The sequence below is a fragment of the Clupea harengus genome, chromosome 12 (genome assembly GCF_900700415.2).
Source record: "Clupea harengus chromosome 12, Ch_v2.0.2, whole genome shotgun sequence".
Lineage (NCBI taxonomy): Eukaryota > Metazoa > Chordata > Actinopteri > Clupeiformes > Clupeidae > Clupea > Clupea harengus.
In genome coordinates, this window is record NC_045163.1 from 24,569,849 (window position 1) to 24,592,192 (window position 22,344).

A 22,344-nucleotide genomic window follows, 5' to 3' on the forward strand; every position below is an offset into this window, starting at 1 on the left:
GCAGAGGGTGGTGTTGTACAGCCCCAGAAACTGCAGAGGCCTCTTCAGCTCCTGGAAAGGGATGATGCTGCTCTTGCTGGGTTCAATGCTGGGACAATCACAAAAACACGCAGCGTGTTAGTTCAGTTATATCACGACACGTGAATACACTCCTTAACTTAAATTACCAAAGCTTACTGTTGTACACACTAGCGTTGTAGTTGTACACAATTCACTTACAACTTTTATATAACAACTTTTATATTGCAACTTTAAAAAATACAGGTGGTTTAAATGGAAGAGGTATGAGAGAGAGGCATGTCTGGTCACTGTATGAAAAGCAGGTAAATGTCACATGTGAAAGGGCCGTAGATAGACAGGTGAAGCGTCTGACCTGGGTGGCCCCATGGCCTCCTCGAAGTGTGGGACTGTGCAGTTGTCAAGCATGATATGGCCTGAGATGTCCAGAGACACCAGGTTGCCCAGGCTCTGCACTACAGTGGTCAGGATCTTCCTGGTCATCTTGAACTTGGAAGAGCGCTGGTTTTCACGAGATATGTCCAGATGCCTGTTGGAACACATGTGGTTTTTTTTTGTTTTTTTTACACACATGAATTTCCTGCCCATTAATTCATCTCCTGTTTGTAGTACACCTGTTAAGCTATTTACTGTACATTACATCGTTTTTTCCAAATCACGTTTGATGTTTCTGCAGCAGCAGAACAGTAACAGTGACAGCAGAGTAACAAAAGATTTCATTTGGTAGTAAATTTCACTCCAGCCAATGATATCAAATGGTCTGCCATATCATGATATCAACAAAACGGCTGTTTATTCAGAAAGGACACAACCACACGACTATGGCAACAGACCAGAGGCAGGCAGGCAGGCAGGCAGGCAGGCAGGCAGGCAGGCAGGCAGCTCACCGTAGCTGGCTCATCTGTACCACCGTGCTGATGAGCTCGTCCGAGAGGTCCACGTTGTACAGCACCAACGAGGCCAGCCGATCCTTCCACTGTGCCAGGAAGGCAGCGCGGGGGAGGTGCATGCTGGACAGGTCCAGGGAGGTGAGGGAGGGCAGGGGCTTGAGCAGGGCCTCCGCGTCCACCTCCTCTGGCAGCCCTCCCAGGTTCAGCAGCCGCAGCCGGTTGAAGCCCTATGGGGAGGATTAGGTTATGTAACAATGATGGGACAATTTCTCATGTGTTTAAGGGCAGAAAGCTCCTGGGTAATCTCCTAGTTTTTTTCTACGTTTTTAGGTTACAGACATAGCTCCAAAAAGCATAATGATTTCGAACATAATAGTGGTGATTTAGTCTCTATTGAGCTAAACAGGACTTTACCATATCACTACATTAAAAAGTCACCAAGCATTAAAAAAAAAAACACTCTTCATGTTATACCTTGCAAACCATCCCTTACCTGAAAGCTGAAATTGTTGTCCAACGCGAACCTGGCTGGCCTGTCGTCCTCTTCGTCCTCGTCATCTTCCTCTGCGCAGGCGAGCGGAGCGCCGCCCTTCCTGTAGAAGATGTTAGTGCAGCCGAAGAGGCTGAGGGACACCAGGGTTTGCCGGAAGCTGGTTAGTGCCCGCAGGCTGCGCGCCGACAGGCTGTTGCAGTAGGTCAGGTGCAGCTCGATGAGGTCCTGCCAATGTGGAGAAACGTGTCAGCCAGAGGGGAAACTCCTGATGCCCCACTGAGGGGGCGTGGGGCAACATGGTGCCAAACAATGCCAAAGTCACAGGCACCATTCCCACGGAGTACAAGTGCTGATATGGTGCATAACCTACTTATGCAGACAGCTGCCCTGTGTAAACTAATGCTTTCTGGGAAAAGCACTGGCCAAACAGCCAATGAAACTGTAGAGAACTAGAGAACATGGATATATCTGTCAATCATTTTCTGTGATTGATGATACAGAAAAACCCCCAATTGTTTTCTCCACAGTTAACAATAAGACAACCTCTACATTAAGATATTCACAAAATACTTCGTTTGGGGTGTTTTCTGACTTGCCTTTGTGACTTCACATAGAAACCACCTGATCTAATGTGGCAGCTCTTCATTCTTAAGATGTTTTAATCATTACATAACAGTTGCAGGTCGTATCAGTGCTTTATTAGGGGTCAGAGTCCACTCCCTGTCAGTGAATAAGGAATGTTAAGATGCCGACTTTTACCCCCCCCTTTCCCTTTCCCTTCCCCCCCCCCCCCCCCCCCCCCCAGCAAGGACCGGGGCCAGATCATCCAACACATCCTCACTCAAGCACCGGCCTAATGAACCAGCCATGCCACTTAAAGGGGCCAATTGACATTTCAGAGCCGCGCGACTTAACATGCATGTGCCTGACAATATGAATCTGAGCCCTATGTGAAAGGTGGTTGTTTCTGTAAATGAGTATTTTAGTGTAAAAGGCGTTAATTAGTTAAATTGAGGAAAGGTCCAAATGTGCATAAGTAAGTGTATGCAGACACCTGTCGAGATGCTATTAATTATTAAATACGGCAGATAGAAAATATGGGCAATTCGACTCCTTGATGGTGGACAGGAATAACTCCCACTGCCTGTCAATAAGTTACAACTACACATACACTCAGACAGTAAGGGTACAGATATCTTTCACATCAACCCATATGTTTAACAAAAGAATTTAGAAAAACAGATATTATGGTTATAAAGCTGATGAGCTCTGGACCACTCCATGAGAAGCAGACACCCCGTGCCCTCAGGCACTGCAGGGCCACACTCAGGTCTCCTGCTGGCCTGCTATTCCATCTGTTTGTCCGCTACCTTTGACAGATGTCCAGTTTCAGACCCCCCCATCTGTCCACTCTACCTGTTTCCCAATGGCCTCCAGGTCCTTGTCTCGCACCAGGTCCTCCCTCAGCTGCACTCGGGTCAGCCGGGTGCTGCGCGGATCTGAAAAGAGCTGGAAGAAGCCGTCCTGCGGCTCAAAGTTGCTGTCTGTGTGGACCAGCTCTACATACCTAGACCAGAGGGTACAAAATACACAGGTATTAACAGAAAGGTATAATGGCATAAAATGTGGAGGGGAACACAAATCAGATACTTATTTTTGAAGTGCACATTATGTTTTTGTTTTTACAAAAACAAAACCCTCCAGCCAACCGCCTACACCCACTATTCCCAGCCAGTGAGCCTTGAACCTACGCGTTAACCAGCTTGTCACAGATTTCACTGGGAAGAAAGACATCTGGGCGCAGGGTGAGCTTGCTCCTGTCCCCCAGGTAGCACATCGTCCGCCTCAGGTTGCGCAAACAGTAGGCTGTGCACAGAGCCATCAGGCTGTCCGGGTTGTCCCCCGCTTTGGCCGCCATGGCCGCTTCCCTGCTTTCTCTCTGGTCTGGAACCTGGATGAGACAGGGGGACTTCTGGGGTGTCCTCAGGCAGTAGTCATTGAGAGAGGATCAGGATAGATCGGAGACACTACTGGATACTGCCAAAAAAACTGCCAGTCAGAGTCTATCAATCCAAAGAGACCTACAGAATAAAGTAAAACAACTCAAATGAATTAGGTTGAACAAAAAAAGTCATTTTTTCCCCAAAAGCTGTCATGATGTGATGCTGTAAATAATGAGCCATTATAAAGACCTAAAGATTTTGAAGTTCAACTAAACCAGTTTATTACAATAATAATAATAATACAGTTTCCAACATAACGAATATCTCACTAAAAACAATAGCCCTGTAGCCCAATTGGTGAAGTGGTGTAAATACATTATTTTGACGTAAAGTTATTAAATTCTCGAAACCAACTAATAACTAAAATACTGTCGACAATAGGTTTTCTATGTCAGTGTCTGCCGATCTTAAACTAAATGAGCAATTATGCCTCTTAACAACTTATACACTCGCATGGTTATGGCTATTATGGCGAGGACCTCTGGATGCACTATTGGCAAAGTCTTTAGGTCGTTATTACACAATTACAAACTGTTTGTCGTAATGTTAACTTGAAGCTTTAGCTAGCCCTAGCTGTGTAAGTAAGAGAAAACGAAATTATGTCGCTGTGAAATACTATTCACAGACTCTAAACTACAAAATCTCAGAACATATAGGTAATTGCAGGCAAACACATTGTTTTTCTACATAAGGTAAAATAGATGTAACAGTGATGGAAAGAAAAGATGACAAAATGTTACGCAGTTGAGCCTTACCAAAGCAATAATAGCAGGCTAGCTATCGCTAGCTTGTTAGCTGGTCAGAATTAGATAAACTGTCAACTAAGATTCTTTGCTGCTAAGAAATATTCGTTAACAATATGGCAACAAAGCAAACACACTAACTGTGTCAAGCTATATAAACTGCAGAAGGGAGAGAATCACTCATGCCAACCTCCTCACATACTCTGAACCCGGTTCATATTAACGGCATATACTTAGCTTCCCAGTTAGCCATACAGTTCGCGAGAGCTGCTTCTCGATTCTCAATTGGTTAGCTTGGGCTACGATTAGCATGCTAGATACCTAAATAGCTAGCCTCCTAGTGTGTAATAATCTCAGAAGAACTATCGGGATAGCACTGATATTTGACAGCACCGATCATGCAAACAGTTACCATACCTTTCCGTACCTTAATATTGACCACTGCCGACACTGTAAGACCATACAATTACATTTAAATATGTTGACACTTAATGATCTCTTTATTATTTTTGGTTTCGCCCCTGATGTCAACAAAACAGCCTCGACTTCCGGTTCACCTGTACATCACATAATTGCTTCCTCCTTCAGGGGAGGAGTTGGTGGATGAGTAATGTGTCTAAAATCAGTGAGTAGCATGTCATTGGTCAGTAGGGCAGTAGTCATTGTTCAAATGAATTCATCATTCAAACATTATTTTACTCGTTTATGCTCATTTTAGCAGTCCACTTAAAACAAGTGGAATGCCACAGGTTAAGTATAAACCCATGAAGCAATGAAGAGGACACATATGCTGTAGTATATTTTTCTAAAGGCTACATAGGTTATTTGTCTACTGAATGGAATTAATTGAATCAAAAACTAACAAAAATATTCTGCTTGCATACGTACTCAACCCCTATACAGCAAAACTTGGTAGAGAACCCTTTGACTGCAATGACAGAAGTCTTTTGAAGTTAGGCAGTATCAGTTGTGCACATTTCTTTAGTGAGTCTTTTCCTCACTTACGCATCTGAATCACCTTGTGTCTTCAATATTCATTTCCTCTGTTATTTCATAACCTGGCCAATGACCGCCAGACAGCATTACTTTTATATCCAGAAGGAGATCTCTACTTTAACCACTCATAGTACCTAATTAGGATCAGTTAGATAAGTGGCACCTCAGTGTCATCAGTATTATTTGTAAACAATTTGTCATTCGCCTTAATCTGGAACTCAAAACATCAGGGGTGCGAGTACTTATGCAAGTAGTATATTTCAGTTTTTAATACATTTATTTTTATTGTTAACATACAAATCACTTTTTTTGACTTTGGAAACATGCTAGAGCACAAATGTTCGCGATAGAAATATTGATTGAGAAAATATGTGCTGTGACATTATGAAAATGGGAATGACTTTCAGGAGGGTTGAATACTCTTGCAAGTCACTGTATGTCCCGTTAAGTATATCTTGATATTTTGAATGAATTAATCTCATTACAGTGTATCAGTACACAGCCTTTTCAGCACAGGTGCTTTCTGTTGATCAACTGCTCAGAGATTGTGTGACTGAAAAGTTACAACAGCTGAAAATGTACATGGCTATATGGGTAAAATAACATGATCACATAAGTACAAGTGAGGGAATTAAATAAGATATCTGATAATATTTAAGCTAAACCTTAGCACACTGCCACAACCAGAGAGATACAACCCATAAGAGTATGTCCTTTTTTTAAACAATCCCTCAGCTATATCCTATCTCTGATTTCAACTCCCCAAAAGAAAAACACTCCCTTGTTTCTCACTTGCATTCTGTCACCATCTATTACAGTTTTCAGATAGCTAAGGCACAAAGCCAAGTGGATGCAGAAACTACAAAATATGCCCAATTCTGTGGATTAATCTTTTTTATCACACACACCAATAGTATGATCAAGACGACTTGTGGCTTCACCTTTTATTACGTTTGAACTTTCACAAACTGGAAGAACTGATTTGAACTGATTTTTTTATATTAAATTAAACGCACATTCACTGTTTGGAGTAAAAGGTCAACTGTTTGTGAAAAAGAGCTATTTTTTTGTTGATCTCAAACAAGAGTTGCAGTAAGAGGCATCCGTGGTCCAATAATTAGCTTTGTGTGAACTGAACGACTTCCCTGACAAAGCTGAATTGTTTCCCCATCGGACTATTATTATAGCAGCACCCGGGCGCTTCAGTAAGGAAGTCAACATGTCGACTTCGTACCGAAACAGGTGAGGCTACTTGTCGCGGAATGACATTCAGAACAAATGTAGGCTTCTGATTATGAAAGTGCAAAGGAAGATTGTCTGTTGATTTTTAACCAAACACAGAATGTGTGTGATCGTTAGTTTTTACGTTGTATTGTACTGGGATTATGCAGCGCACACACACGGACGCTCACTATCCGTTGTCTCGATGAAATGCAATGCAATGCAATGTGGGTAGCTAGCCAGCGTTAGATTATGTTTAACGCAGCTAGTTCCTTGATGAATGGATCGTGCATTTAGCTAAATTTCCAAAGCTAATAGGACGGTGTTTTCTTTCGTGTTTCAGGTTCAGTTTATTGTTAGGGACCTAGCTATGACAATGCCGCTATCTACATGGGTCCATTAAATGTCCAGTTTGTTTGCAATATTTTCTCAAAATCGATGTGTCTTGTGGTATGTCTTATTACCATTTTTATGACATCACATTTATTCAGTGATAGCTTCATCTATGCTCACAGTTTGAGGGCATTATAGGTCATATCTTAATCGTAGCATGAGTTGTAAGAGTTAACCTACACAGCTGCTGAAATGTCGTTAACTTCCATAACTTTTCGTGGTAGCCTACTGCTAAACGTTAAACAGATGAAGTCTCCGCATATCCATACTTTGATTCAGTGGAGAAAAATGCAGAACTGGTGCCACCGAAGTCCTCAAATTGAATTAGCTTGTTTTGCTTGCAGACAATGTCCGCATTCTCTGCTGATCACATTATCAAAGACTGCAAACCTTCGGTGTTAAAAACAGTCATACCTACATTAATGCAAATACACGATGGATATAGACCTACATAGAAACAATATTAACAACATTTGTAGACCAGAGGCATTTTCGGTGAAATTGCTACTTTGCTCAGTTACGTCTCGAGGAACTTATTTGATGTACGGTAACTCTGAAGGTATCTCTCATCTCCTCTATTAGCCTAGTTTTGGATAGAAATAGTACGACTGGTAGGCGTAATACAAGTTTATTAACAACGGTTGGTTTAAGTCCAATCGTCATCGATGTTCAGCATGGAGTGGGAGTCATCAGCATTACAATAGAACAGTTCCAGCAAAGCAACTTTTCTGCGCTGTTGTGGTTAATTTCCAACATAGACAATTATGATTGAGTCTTTCCCTGTCCGCCAGAGAATGAGGTCGAACATCTTGCTGATCCTATGCAGTTTCTAAATGTACTAAAAACAGGATGTCCTGGTAGTGTTTGAGGAAAGAGTTGTCATTACTGGGGATGTGCTCCGTACGACACAAGCGTTGCACCAGGAATGTAACATCATAATCAGTTTTCTTTGTAGCCAGCTAAACATCTTTCTTTGGATTGGCCCCAAGGAATCTGACCATGGCTGCCTTCAATGGCTACACAGTACCAATGCTGTCTGCTTCTAGACGTGTATATTTCTGGGAATCAAATCGGTTTTCCTGTATGGGGAAATATGACCTCATCACTGTGTCTTGTGATCTTCTTGGACAGTCAGCTGACACAGAGTGGAGAACCGTTATTGATGATCAGCCCCTTTGTCCTATTCTCTATAGAGCTGAACCATAGTGGCCAGAATGGCACATGGGGGCTTCAAAGAGGTGCGGTTTTCAAGTAACTGCATAATGAGAAAAGGGACGTCTATTAAAGTTTTTTCCTGAAGCTCCCTGTAGAGGCAAGACGCCTTGTGATGCTGGTCTAGACCACAAACATACTGACATTCACCCTGTTTATGCCTGGGACTTCACTAGATATGCGTATAACTCTCCGAAGACAATTATCTCAACCCTCGTGTTTCTAACATTGTGTCAGTAGCCTTTTTCATGGTTGGAGTGACAACCGTACAATGAGGAAGCATTTAAAGCATTGGAATGAAGAAACATTTAGAAAACAAAAGTGCCATACAGAGATGTAAGAGCTTGATGCTTGAAACATTACTGGTGTGTTGAAACAAAAAACATATATTGGGCAGTCCCTCAGAGACATCTATCTTTATCTAGACCTATCTTTGTCGATCTTGAGAAGTGCAATAACACTTGCTCAAGCCGTATCCCTGTGTGTGGAGTGGCCATGGAGTTAAATCCCCCTCACTCTTCATGAGTTCATCTACAAGGCTTACAGGTTACTCAGCAGGAGCTATACCCCACACTTCTGAGCTAAATCCATTTTAATGCCCCAATACTGTAAATATGCAGTGTGTATGGAAAGTGATTTGGACAATCTCTATGGACACGCTGCAGGCGTCCATTTCAGAAACGTTTAAAAAAAAAAAAAAAATGTTTTGTTATTGTGAGTTATTTTGTAATGTTGCTTTTATTTTGGTATTTCAAGGATCCAGGAATTCAAGGTAGCCTTGGAGGAGGAAAAAATCAACCTGAAGGCGCTTTGTGAGCTCTGCTTTAGTGGTAAGTCATTTTGGGGGCATATCCTGCAAAGAATGCAGAGGATTTTATTTGCCTTCAGGAACCAGGATGTGGTCAGATTTGTGACTGAAAAAGTATTAAGATTGTCTGCTGCAATAACAGCACTTCTTTTTCAGGAATCCCTTTTGAAGGAGGAATACGTGCTCAGTGCTGGAAGGTAAATTAATCTCGAGAGGCTGCATGGTTCACTTTGACCATTTCCCATAGGCTTTCAGTGCAGTATATTTATTTAGTGTAGTTGTTGTCTAAACTGTTTGAGAAAAGTTCTAAACATTTTGAGAAATGATTGAGGATGGATATCTGATGTTGAAGCGGAGTCGTGACAAGACGTGATTGAAAAACGATTTTAGTCTAGCACAGCATTATGGCTTGTGTCAGTGTGTGCTGTGTTGGACTTGAGACTCAAAGAGAGACTTGTCATACATCTTGCTTGAGTCTTATGATAGTCTCGTGATGGACACTTTTTACCATGCCATTCAAGTTAACTTCAGAGAGGTGTGGACAGAATACAAAAAAAAACACTTATCTTTAACCCTCAGATCCTGTTAAACTACCTGCCCCCGGACCAGTCATTATGGGAGTCCTTCTTGAAAAAACAGAGGTAAACCTGCGCTGAGATCAGATAACTTCAGTAGCAAGGGGGGGGCGTGGGGCTTCTCAGTCTATTTGCACTGGCATTGGGTCCCCGCCACAGCTTTGATCAGCTGACCCTTCTGGAGTTTGGCCAAGGCTTTCATTCTCCACCGGAGATTCTGCTGATGCTGTTGTTGCTTTGGGGCCCGACTGGTTTAAAATGCTTTTGCTCTCTCTCACAGACAGACAGACAGACACACACACACACACACACACACACACACACACACACACACACACACACACACACACACACACACACAGATATAGCACACAACAGAAACACTCACACTGATACACACACACACACACACACTCTCACACACAGACTCACACACAGATACTTAAACTCCCAGTTTAAACTCAGGGTAGCCTGGTGCTGATGAGTCATGGTTGGCTGCATGAGGAATTCGGCTTGTTAAATTATTCAGCATTACCCACAGTTCCCCTGGGCCGCCTTCGTTACCCACAGTCCTCCCTGGGCCGCCCTCCTTTTAATTTAGCGCTGAAATGACTCATCAGGGTCGGATGACAGCGAACAGCTTATTTGTGTGCTGTACACCCATATCAAATACCCTCGACACAGGCCCCTTGGTGTTCGTTCACTTCTATGTTTTGCTAGCTTTGTTTGCCCTCTTCGAGAGAGTCTCAGTGATGTGATGTGAGTCAAGTGTATCCTGTCTGCGCAGGGAGCTGTACACCCAGTTTCTGAAGGAAATGATCATCCAGCCAGGCATCGCCAAGGCCAACCTGGGGTTGTCCAGAGAGGACGTGACACTGGAGGACCACGTAAGTCCACGCCCCACCCCTCACCACTCACCCCCTTATTGTGGAATGTACCCACTGACAGGTGGTGTTTTAGATTGTGCAGTGGCAGAGTAGTGTAGGAGTACGGAGTTGATACATGCAAAGAAAGGGTACACTTTCTGTGTAGTGCATCTAAGCTACTGGTTTCACCGTCTATTCCGTGACATTGAGGTGATTGCTATACGTATGTATAGCCCAGATATAGGCTATGCCATCTAATTACCTATTACCTTTCATGCTGATGTATTGAGTCAGGATCATTAGCACATAAGCATACCACCAATAGGAAACACAAGATGCAGCATAGTCTAGCCAGTTGTTTCTTTACTTTGACAAATAATTGATTGATTGCTTAAGGTCATTAGTGGCTCATCTTCACTGATGTTTCTACCCCTCTTCCTGCTATGACTACTTCTCTCTCTATATCTCTCTCTCTTCTCTTCTCTCTCTCTCAGCCTCTAAATCCAAACCCTGACAGCAGATGGAACAACTACTTCAAAGACAACGAGGTTCTGCTGCAGATCGATAAAGATGTCAGGTTGGTTACAGACACACCAAAGGAGCTCAGTTTTCCTTTGAGCTTTCTCTCCCCAAATGGCTTTTTAACACGGCAGGCATGCGTTATTAAAGAGTTCTCAAAGGTAGAAGGTTGGAAAATTGTGTTTTTCACATGGTTGAATTTTTTTTGCAGACTTTTATGATGGGGCTGGGTGTATATGGTCTTATATAATTATTATGATAATTAAGCAGAATCACCTCTGTAAAGCCATGATATAATTTCGCCAGGAATTTCTGGTTTATATGTGTTCTTCCTGATTTATCATAAAAAACAATCACAATCTGACTTACCAAATTCATTGCGATACATTAATATTGGTCGGTAAGAGATTAAAGCCCATTTGGATGTTGCACTGAAAATGAATCCTAAAAAAACAAAAAGGCAAAGTTAAAAAAGTAAAGAAAAGTGCCTTCATCTCCAAAAGCAGCCCAAATATTTGCCAGAATATTTATGAGCTGCATCGCTAACGGAATGGAATCATGAGTCACATTGACCAGCACTGGTCATATTACCTTAAGTGACATTAACATTGACGTCAGTAGTTCATGGCCTAATTTTCCAACGATTATAATATAGTCTAATGGGTAGTTATATGTATTATAGTTAGGATATATATATATATATATATATATGGTCATATGCTCTTTTTTTACTAAGAGATGACATTCATTGTTAATGGTCAGCCAGGCAGTGGTAATAGGACACAGTGGCCACGCAACACCAGAATGAGGATAACCTACATGAGGATAACCTACATGACGATACTGTTGTTTTTGGAGTCATAAATTACATCCTGCCACATCTGGGATTAAAACATATGCTATGGTAAAAACTAGATGGAGAAAACTGGTAGTTTTATGCCAGCATGTCCCTCAGTTTCTTCTTCAGTTTCTTCTTCTTGTGTGTGTCTACACTGTGCCCGTGTCCTTGTGCGCCCCCTTCAGGAGGCTGTATCCAGACATGGCCTTCTTCCAGAGGCCCACAGACTACCCATGCCAGCTCATCCTCGACCCTCAGAACGATTACGAAACCCTCCGGCGGCGCGTGGAGCAAACCACCCTTAAAGCTCAGACTGTGGACCGCAACCGCAGCGGAGTCACTAATGTGAGTGTGTGTGTGTGTGTGTGTGTTGTGTGTGTGTTTGAGGGAGCATTTGATTGGCTCAAAAAGCGTTTGTAAAAGGAGTTGTTGATGTGGTCTGTCTTCTGTTTGCCTTGGCCAGTGTTCTCACAGTGATGGCCAGGTGAGTATTAGAGGGTGTGTGTGTGTGTGTGTGTGTGTGTGTGTGTGTGTGTGTGTGTGTGTGTTTTGGTTATGATGGAGTGGTCATGCATTAAATGAGTCATAGTACACGTGGAAGACTGGTGAGTACACAAAGCCTGAGTGTTGATATTGAGTGCTGTGTTTGTTCAGAGTGAATATTGAGATGCTTTTGTACGAGTATAAAATTGTATTCCTCAGTGTATTGTTTATGACCCCAGCTGACCAGCTTTCACTAATGCGAAAGGTTTCCTCAGAAAACAAATGTCAATACTTGTTCTTTTAGTAGAAATAACCAAACTGTTTTGCAAAAAGTTATTTTTTTTAGTGTTGTAAAACCCACAGAGGTTATAACCGCTGCTGTTAGATTTCCCTAATATAGCTAACCTAGCAGTCGTCACTTTTTAATGGCTATTTCAGAAATGGCTGCTCTAAGACAAACTGTGAGGCTGTGTCAACTATTCAACAAACATAACCATCAGAGGGCCTGTTGGCTACTGGTGCATTTTAATTCATTTTAGGGTTTAGGACCAGTTGCCTCGTTAGCATTGGTTACATTTATACAATGAATAAAAAAAATTATAAACCAAAGCAACATAGGTAGCAGGTACCGGTAAGGTATACACCATCTTTATTAGTACGTAGGCTCCTTGGGAATCAATTCACTGACAATGTTGTGACCTACCTTGTTCTACCTACCTACAGTAGGAGCACATGAACTACAGAAGCACAAAGATCCCTCGGTCCATATATCAGTTATAGTGATACCCTTATAATAGTGATGTTATGTTTGCCATGCTCCAATGTGTCACAGAAGGCTCACCTGTTGTTTTATCCCACCCACACTTCCAGTCTCCTTACCCACTTTGTTGCTCATCTTTGCCTCCCCCTGCAGGTGAGCTCACCTGGCAAGTCCCTCAACCTGTACCCATCTAATGAGTATGAGGTGCTGCCCAATGGCTGCGAGGCTCACTGGGAGGTGGTGGAGCGCATCCTGTTCATCTATGCCAAGCTCAACCCGGGCATCGCCTACGTGCAGGGCATGAACGAGATCGTCGGGCCCATCTACTACACCTTCGCCACGGACCCTAACGACGACTGGAAAGGTAAGGAGAAAATAATCCACCTTTTCATCTTAGCTTTAAGGTCTTCTTGGCTGAGACGTCCTTTAGTTCCTAATAGTAGCACTTTATTATCTGAATAAATATACAAAATAACAGTAAAGGTGATTTATTCATGAATGTCCATTATGAATGAATGAGCATAAACATGTTGTACATGATAAACTTTAAACCAACTTTGAGTCTGAACATAGCTATAAATGTGCACGACTTGCAAGAGCCCGCCGACGCTAAGTTCACCCGTCATTGTAATAGATAGGCTAGTTTATTTCTGAGGCGGATGTTATGGAGCATTCGCCATACCACTTGGAACCTCTGACATGATATTCTTCGACTTTTTTTCCCGTTTATTTTGACACACTTCATGCATATCCCCACACATTTAAAAAGGTTATAAACCTTTGATATAGTCATGGTCTCTGTAAGCTCTGTTACGGTCGTTGCCATACTGATAATGACGTCAAATTGATTAAATGACCCGCCTCACTGAAGTCAGGGATATTTTTGTCGGAGCTCTGACTTCAAGTGGCGTTCTAGTGCAATTTTCCGAGTTCAAAATATCCAAGTTCCAAGTGGTATTGATTGCCACATTATAGACGCTGTGTTAAACCTCAGGCCTCCGCTGCCGCATTGCTGACTTGTGCTCTACAAACACACACTGGGACAGCATTACAGTGGCTTTGTTTGGTTAAGTGTAAACAAACAGAGCCGGCATTACTGTGGCTTACTGTGTGTCAGTAATGAACCGATGCATCTCATGGAAGCTAATAAATCGTACATTTATGGTCCCTTCCGCAATGACGTTTCAGAGTCCCTTTGGTTTTTGAAAGTTCCTTTTGCTTCCGTGCAGACCTGGGGGTCATCCCAAGTACTTGGTTTGGAACATTTTCGGATCAAAACACAAAGCCATAGGGCTCCTCTGTTAGGAGGTTTACTCTGAGTTAACTTACCCAGGTTTGTCACTGAACCAAGGACTTGGAATACCCCCCTGTAGTGGTCTCGTTCTGTTTCATTCTGTCATTGAGGATTCAGGCGCAGTCTGACCTGAGTGTGAGTGTGATGCCAAAAGTGTGTTGACCTCTGTTTGTTTTCTATGATGATGATGGTGACGTGGATGTTGTAATTTAATCAAGTCCCATTGGAAGTGAAAGTCTATGGCCTCCATTGTTTTTGACTGGTTAACTCTGCCTGTAACCGTAGCACAGACCTGAGCATAGTCCACCCACAAAATGGAGAATTTACCATTTATCTTTTTTTTGTTTTGTTCCTGAACCTAATCCTAGGTTGATTCTGGAACACTTTATCAGTATTTGAATTTTTAAATTCAACCTAAATTTGAATGGCATAGTCAAAATGGTGGTCATACTACCCAGTAAAACTCGCAGAAAGAAACATGTCAGCAAGCAGCCACACAGTAATAGAATGCGACACAGTGGAAGCGTTGACCTGACGGTGTTATCTTGACGCTGCTCCATTTTACACCGAGTAAGACTGTGTGGTGTGAGGCAGAAAGACCTTGTGACGCGTGTGTCTGCTTCCACCTACAGGACAAAAGGGGATTTGAGAGAAATGCCTTGTGCTGCGTCCTCACCAAAGTTCCTCTAGTGCTTTTGCCAAGTTAGGAATCTGCACTGTTCACCCGTAGAGAAGAGTCTGCTTGAGATGTGACTTTAGGAAGCAGCAGTGGTCTTGCTTATGATTTCTAGTATAGTATATATAATGCTATGCATATGCATTCTGGTATAATATACTTATATTATATATATATATATATATATATATATATATATATTATATAATATAGTATATTTTATATAATATAGTATATTTTAAGACATGCTCATTTAAATGTTGTTGAATATTTATGAATCATGAGGTGTTCCTTGACTCACTCATCCCTCCCGAATGATGAGAGATGTGAGCTGAGATTCAGCATAGGCACTAACACCTTAAGGATAACACAAGCGTATTTTGGTACCTAGAAAGCGCTATATAAGTTTCAAGTATTATTATTATTATTATTATTATTATTATTATTATTACATGGGTTGAAAATAATTTTCATCACTGATTCATTCATCACTTGTATTCACTTGTAACACAGGCGTATTATTATATTATAAGTCCAATATCTCATGTCCTGTATCATATATTTCTCATTACCACTCATCTCCTGTGTGAACCCACTCTGTATGGGTAGTAACAGTGGACCTCTCAAAACAGCATATTTGTCTCTTTCTTATATCGTGCGTTGGCTTAGTTGCTTTCTTGGTGTGGTGCTGTGTGCTAATAGATGACTTTATGATATACAGTACATATCCACTTTACAGTAAATATGGAGTCACCATTTTGGGGGTTTCGGCCTCTAGCCAGTACTGTACAGAAATGTAAATTTCAATTTGAATTAATGTTTTCTTAATGGGTTGAACGTGTTTTTCTTTTTTTTCTTTTTTTCTCCAAATTATGGTGTCCCCATTTAGGGGGTTTCAGTTTCTAGCCAGTGCTGTATGGAAAGTTGCTATTTAATTTAATTTAATTTAATTAATTAATTAATGGGGTGCTTCAGAAGTGTGCTAATTTTGATGTGTTTTGTGGTTTTTGTCTATTTTTTCTTCTTCAAATGAACAGAACATGCAGAGGCCGACACCTTCTTCTGTTTCACCAACCTGATGTCGGAGAACCGAGACATGTTCATCAAGAGCCTGGACGACTCTCAGTGTGGCATCACCTACAAGATGGAGAGCGTCTTCTCCATGCTCAAAGAGAAGGACATGGACCTCTACCTTAAGCTGGTGAGCTAGGGAGCCGCTAGTGAGGCATTCTACCTGTGGGGTTCAGATGGATATATATCCTTAAACAAATGCACATCTAGTAGTCTTCTCCAGAACCTATTGAATCACAAGCACAATCAAACAAACTATGTACAATGTACACTTTTGGAATAATTTGATAATTGTATACTTTTCTCTCTCTCTCTCTCTCTCTCTCTGTTTTGTTCTCTCGTTCCCACAGCTAGAGCAGAACATTAAGCCTCAGTACTTCACCTTCCGCTGGCTGACGCTGCTTCTGTCTCAGGAGTTCCTGCTTCCTGACGTGATCCGCATCTGGGATACGCTCTTCTCCGACCAGGACCGCTTCCACTTCCTCATCCTCGTCTGCTGTGCCATGCTCACGTAAGATGGCCCGCCACCACTTCTGCTGGCTAATGAGAATGATTTATTATTCAAATGTATTGTCTTCTAATATCTTTTGTTTCAAAAATTGAAATTAGTTAATTATATAGTTGGGATGCAACAGGAGTTAGGGATAAATTAGACATCCTGTCATAAATGTCTTGAATGCAAACCTACTGCAATTCTATATCCAGTGCAGGTATTACACAAAGTACAAATGCTACCTGGCATTCATTTACACAATCTGATTGCTTGCATTTTTAGGTTGATCCGAGATCAGTTGTTGGCAGGAGACTTTACAATAAACATGAGACTACTTCAGGTAAGTTGATTCTTTTTTTTAATCATATTGTGATTAAACCGTTGAATGAACGCATTATGAATGAAGTACAGTGTGAGGTTGGATGTTCGTAATGAACCCTTTGTGTTGGTCTGGTCTGTTTGAGGTATGTCGTGTTAGGCCTGTCTTGTAGATTGTGCAGAGACCAGGGATGTTGAGTGGTCTAATTTGACATTCTCTTGTAGGATTATCCCATATCTGACGTGCACACCATCCTCACTAAAGCCAAGGAGCTTCAGGATGAATCGTAGCCATGATGGTGACCTTTGACCTCCCACCTCCACTGATCCGTCTGCACAGAGAAGGGATGCAGGGGTGGGGGGGAGGTAACCATGGAAACTGGTAACCTGGATGACAACAGTGCCCTGTCACACCCTGGAAGGAAGAGAGGAGGATGCCACCATTGCCGTGCATTGTGGGAGAAAACAATACAACAAACAAACAAAGAAAAATCATGATGCTATGTACGCCTTACCCTCACCGTTGCCACTCTCCCTGCCAGATTGTGTGTAGGCTTGAGCTATTTATTGTTGCACTGAACACTTGAAAAAATCCAACACACACAAAGCAGAAGAAACTACAGAGAAACATGGAGGAAACAGTATCATGTTGAACAGTATGAAAACACTCCACCTTGTTCGTCTTTTTTCCTTTTTAACTCTCAGAAGGTTTTACTTGCTTCTCAACCTCTCTTTGTACGAGGGAGGATGATTTATGTGTTTTACTTCACATATATTACTTTGTGTTTATTACGTTTTACTGTGGACTTTATACAAAGGAATGAGTTCTCTGATTTTGAAGATGGGACAACTTGTATTGAAGTAGAGTTGGTCTCGTACACTTGGTCTGCGAGCGCCTTGGCACCTTGGTGTCTCCAGTGTATCTGAGTTTGAGATCAGAGGAGGCGTACAAGTGCTCTTCCCTTTGGTTTTAAGGGAATGTAGATTGGGCAGTTGCAAATCCATTAGTAACATGTTCAGGTCCTCCACTTCAGGACCTCCACCGATCTACTTCACTTCCATATTAGCTGAAACCCTATGCTAACAACATCATGTTCCCATGGCAATTTTCAAGCACACCATTTTAAATTTTTTGCATATATATTTGGCAAAACGAACTACAATCACAGAATACGTTTTTATCTACTAATATTTAGTCTGAACTCCTCAACCGTTAGAACGATTAGAATAAGTGACCATGAGCTCGAAAAAATCCACTGGCACGAGACGTGGGGTGTGAGTGAACAGTGTGAGTTGTTCCTCCACCCCATATTAGCCTGGTTATGTACAAGCGTAATGCATAATGATGCCAGCTTAAGTGCTTTTTTGTGATTGTCTACTTGACAGCTGAAGAATGTCATATCAGACCTTCTGATTTAGTCTATAAAATGTAGTAACTGGTGCCAGCGGAAGGGCACTGTGTTAGTGGTAGAAATATTTTCAAAAATCAAGTAGATTAGAAAGAATAATAGTAATCCCAGTGTTAAAAGCCATTAGCATGGCCCCCTCTAACATTTCAGTGTGATTAAAAATGTAGGGAAATATACCATGAATATAAACATTTACATTTTACTGCAAGTAGCATTTCTTGATTAACGAGATATTCCTGTGTTAATTTGAATCTTAATGGTTATGTTGTGTATATACCCAAGATGGTAAGAATAGCTAAATTGAATGCAATAACACCACAATACACTGAACACAAGAGATCGAAGAGTGGTAATCATCTCACTTAGCTTTGTGTAACTTTATAGTTCTGAGCATGACTGAATTATCAGCTGTACAATAGCCATGTGTGACGTTTGACAGTGTTCTCTGGAGTTAACTTGATCAGTGAGGGCAGCATTGATAGCTAAGCCATACAAGACTCCTTTTTTTGTGTTTTTGTGTTTCCTCCCCAAAACTGATGAATTTGACTGGCTTGGCACCTTTTGTGCTGGACCGCTAACCAGTGGAAGTGTTTTCAGATCTAGAGCCACCCACAGCTCCCCTGACTTTGCCAGTAGAGTTTGTGAGGTTCTCCTGAAAGTCACTCAAGCTTTCACTCTCTCTCTTTCTCTCTCTTTAGCTCACGAACTACAGCGGCCCCTTTCTCTCCCTGCTTTGTTAGTCTCTCATAAATTTTGGGTCATGTATCCTCGGCTGAAGTGGACTTGTCACCCATTTTCATTTAGCATGCTGGTATTGTCTCTACTGCACACTAGGTGCCTTCATGCCTCACAAGGCCACAATGTTGCTCTTTCAGCCAGGCCGGCAGCCATCAGAGATGACTTGACTTGGGTGTGTTTTTTTTTCTTCTTTTTAGTTGTTGTTGTTATTGTCTCTTGAGCAAAATAACCCCGTGGCGTTTGTCACTACTGGTATGACAGGCCATGCAGTGAGCAGTTTCTTTCTGTCGATATTCTCATGATCTCTGCGTAACAGTACTTCAACAATTAGAGGTGTTTTTGGCGGGGCAAGTTGGATCAATCCAGATCCTCATCTAGGCCCGACACGGTTGCTGGATTGGTAAAAGTGTTTTACACGTTTGTCCCAAACAGAATTTCAATGAAGACAAAAATGAGGCTGGATGCCTCTTCTCAGTAACCTGGAAGCAGGTCGTGCCATGTGTTCTGCCATCTGTGAATATGGTTCATCATGGGTTGCATATGCTACATTGTGACACTCTCGTCCTTGAAGGACACGGGGAGGAGAGGTGACACGGGGACTTTGGCTTCTCGAGTGTCTCCTGTACTCGGTGGTCATATATGCCCTTTTCACTTCCAGTGTGTGTTCTGTTTACATGGTATCAATATACGTTTTTTTTTCTGTACTTGTTTGTCTTAAATTTAACTTTTAAATGTTACATTTTTTTTTTTTTACATATTTTAGGTTTTAGGTTACTTATTTGTAAACATTAATGGCTTTGACATAGTGTTGGTTGAGACATCTCCATTTCTATGAAGGCATAAATCATTATGGTACTGTCTCAGACAGTTACATACCTAGCTGTCAGCCTTCTCTCAGTTATTTTCCACCCTTTGAGTCTTCCTCATCTCAAACTTGTCTCGTTCAAACCTTTCATCCGATTACGCAACGTTATTTGCTCTTCATGATATTTGCTGTATGGTTGCCGTTTGAATCGATTGCCTGTATTGGGAATGTGAGAGGCCTGTAGGGCAACACAACCTGACCGTTTTCACTCTTCCCGTTCGCGGTTTCGTCCAGTTTATGTTTGGCCAGTGGTTGCGTAACCTCACCCGTTTTTAAGGTTGCATGGGCCTTTTGTTGTGGGGATGGGCCGTGTATATCCACTTTACAATGAGGCTGGCCGCTGGGTGGATGGTTGCCATTCCGCAGCCAGGAAAAGCAGAAGCATAAATGCCGTCGATTGTTTGGCCCTACCTCGCCGAGAGCGTTATTAGAAGTCCCAAGCATCCTCTCCTGCGCATGGTCAGGGTGTCTGCTCGTCCGTGTCTGCTTGAGACGAGGCGTTTCGTTAGATTGTTTTCAGCCGTTATCAGGCCACGTGACATCTTAAGCACGGGATTGGTTTTCCTCAAGGTTATTTATGGCACCTTAACGTCAAATGCCAAGGTCACAATGTATCTCTCAACCGTCTTCCTGGCCTCACTGAAATGCGCTCTCTCTCTCTCTCTCTCTCTCTCTCTCTCTCTCTCTCTCTCTCTCTCTCTCTCTCTCTCTCTCTTCTCTCTCTCGTCTCTTCTCTCTGACACTGATTCACTCTCTCCCCCTTTCAACCACACTAGATTAATCATCACGGTGTCTCTTCTGGCCTTCTTGTTTCTCTCCTTCCGTCTTGCCTCCCTCTCCCTCCCTGTTCTCCTGGCAGACGTGTGTTAGCACTCTGTTTGTTCTTCTCCACCTCCTCAGGCTGGTTGCGTAAGACCACAGGGCTGCCTCAAACCCTGATGATTAACACATGTTGGAGAGCCGTGTGTTTGGGCTGTGCTGCTCTGCAGCGCGGGGGAAGGAACATGTGGCACTGTGGCAGACAGAGGGCAAAGCTGGCATGTGGGGGGGGGGGGCAGAGTGGTCATGGCTGTGAGGATTCTGTGCCCGAGCGCTGTTGGTGAGCGGGCAGAAGTGGCCACAGAGACATGATTTTAATCTGCAGTGAAAGCTGGACGTTTCGGATGCAGAGTCAGTTAGTCGATGCCTGCTGTTGGTGAGGGTGGTGGTTGTGAGTGGGATCGTTTCTCTCGAGTCTGTGAGAGGAGGAGATGAATCTCGAGGTGTTTGATCAACGTCTTTGTAATTTGGCACAGACAGTAGGCACTCCGGAAGAAGGCACAGTGGATATGCAATGACCTGTTATGGTCAGGTGGGATGTTGTGGGCCAAGCACATACTGTTTTCACACTGAGGAATGAGCCTGCCCAACAAATCTGTTTTTTTTTTTTTTATATATAGATTTTGGTGTGCACGTCTTGCCTTGCAGTGTAAATAGCTTTCATCTAACCAGTTAACACGGCCAGTCTTGGCCTCATTTGGTGACACACAGAGATAGAAATTGGAAGTATGGAGAGAAAGAAATGGAAAGGGAAGAAAGGATGGGGGGAAGGGTGATCGAGGGAAAGGAATAGAGTGAGTGAGTGAGGGAGGAGAAGTAATGAGATCACAGTTAAAACTGCCATTAGAGCTCGTGTGGTGGGGTGGCGTGGTAGTTCCCAGCAGTGGCGTGTTAAAGGGACAGCGCTCGTCTCGAGGACGAGGACAAGCTAATGGAGCATCATCTTGAGGACAGGCCGTGAGACAATCTCCCTGCTTGGGATCACACTGTGTGTGTGTGGGGGGGGGGGGATGAAAATTTGGATACAACACTACAGTAAAAAGGCAGGGAAGTGGATTTTAAAATGAACTGGAAGAAAAAGACACTTTCTTACCCTCGTTATGTGGCAGCGTGGATAGTGTGCACTTCAAAAAAGGTTATTCAGTCTTTACTGTTAATTGCCTATCTCTGCCATCTTCCACTTGGTCTGATGTGACTGTAGTTGTAGGGGTTGTGTAACGTTGATTTTTACTGTCTTTTTATGATGTCTTCACTACCATAAACTCATTTTTTTTTTTTTTTTTTTTTTTTAACTGTAATATTGAAGCCTTCCCGCCTGAGGCTCATGTTGGATATTGGGAGGTGTCTAATGTAGCTTTTTCAGAATCTAAGCAGCGTGTTCTTTTTAATGTGGAATCTGACCTGTAGTTTTGTCCCAAAAAATGTTGAACTCATTTTGGACTGGTTGTGTTTTGGTTGGCTCTGTATATGCGTGGACGTTGAGTGTTTGAAAAGTGTGTGTGAGCTATATGTATGTCTGTATGTAAATCTTATCACGTTTCTTATTTTGCATGTGTATACATTTTTGTATAAATATTCATAGGTCTTAGCATTGGAGTTATATACATGTTTTTACAGTGTTTGCAAATGCAAAATAAATACTTCAACTATGATTACAATAAAGTATGATTGTTTTAAGATGGTGCACTCAGAAATCATAGCCTTACTCAATTTGGCAAGGAAAATGATAACAAAATACCAACACCTCATTTTCATGCTGTGTGCGCTCTCTCTAACTCTCAGTGGGGGTGTGTGTGGGTGGGTGGGTGAGCGTACCAGGGGAGTGAGAGAAAGAGAAAGAGAG

The 22,344-nt window shown here is 42.4% G+C and overlaps 2 protein-coding genes across 4 annotated transcripts in view; one reads left to right on the forward strand and one right to left on the reverse strand.

Moving 5' to 3' along the window:
• Positions 1-4,724, reverse strand: part of LOC116222849 (protein zer-1 homolog) — a 15,452-nt gene extending 10,728 nt beyond the window's left edge. Inside the window, exons 1-7 of one of the 3 annotated variants that reach the window (XM_031577837.2) lie at positions 4,575-4,724; positions 3,153-3,482; positions 2,818-2,968; positions 1,402-1,626; positions 906-1,135; positions 374-547; positions 1-88 (exon numbers count right to left, since the gene is read on the reverse strand). The exon at positions 1-88 is cut by the window's left edge and continues 27 nt beyond it. In XM_031577837.2, the coding sequence (XP_031433697.1) occupies positions 1-88; positions 374-547; positions 906-1,135; positions 1,402-1,626; positions 2,818-2,968; positions 3,153-3,319 (1,035 nt within the window). In that variant the 5' untranslated portion in view covers positions 3,320-3,482; positions 4,575-4,724. Of the gene's footprint in view, positions 89-373; positions 548-905; positions 1,136-1,401; positions 1,627-2,817; positions 2,969-3,152; positions 3,483-4,159 lie in introns of all 3 variants that reach the window. The other 2 variants (XM_031577838.2, XM_031577836.2) reach the window with 2 other exon arrangements.
• A 1,593-nt stretch (positions 4,725-6,317) lies between these two features.
• LOC105909182 (TBC1 domain family member 13) lies at positions 6,318-17,162 on the forward strand. The gene is made up of 12 exons (XM_012837792.3): positions 6,318-6,385; positions 8,726-8,799; positions 8,934-8,974; positions 9,357-9,418; positions 10,140-10,239; positions 10,713-10,795; positions 11,761-11,920; positions 12,972-13,182; positions 15,826-15,989; positions 16,210-16,370; positions 16,635-16,692; positions 16,896-17,162. The coding sequence occupies exons 1-12, from the start codon at positions 6,363-6,365 to the stop codon at positions 16,959-16,961; spliced, it is 1,203 nt and encodes a 400-aa protein (XP_012693246.2). The 5' UTR covers positions 6,318-6,362; the 3' UTR covers positions 16,962-17,162.
• Positions 17,163-22,344: the final 5,182 nt, after the last annotated feature.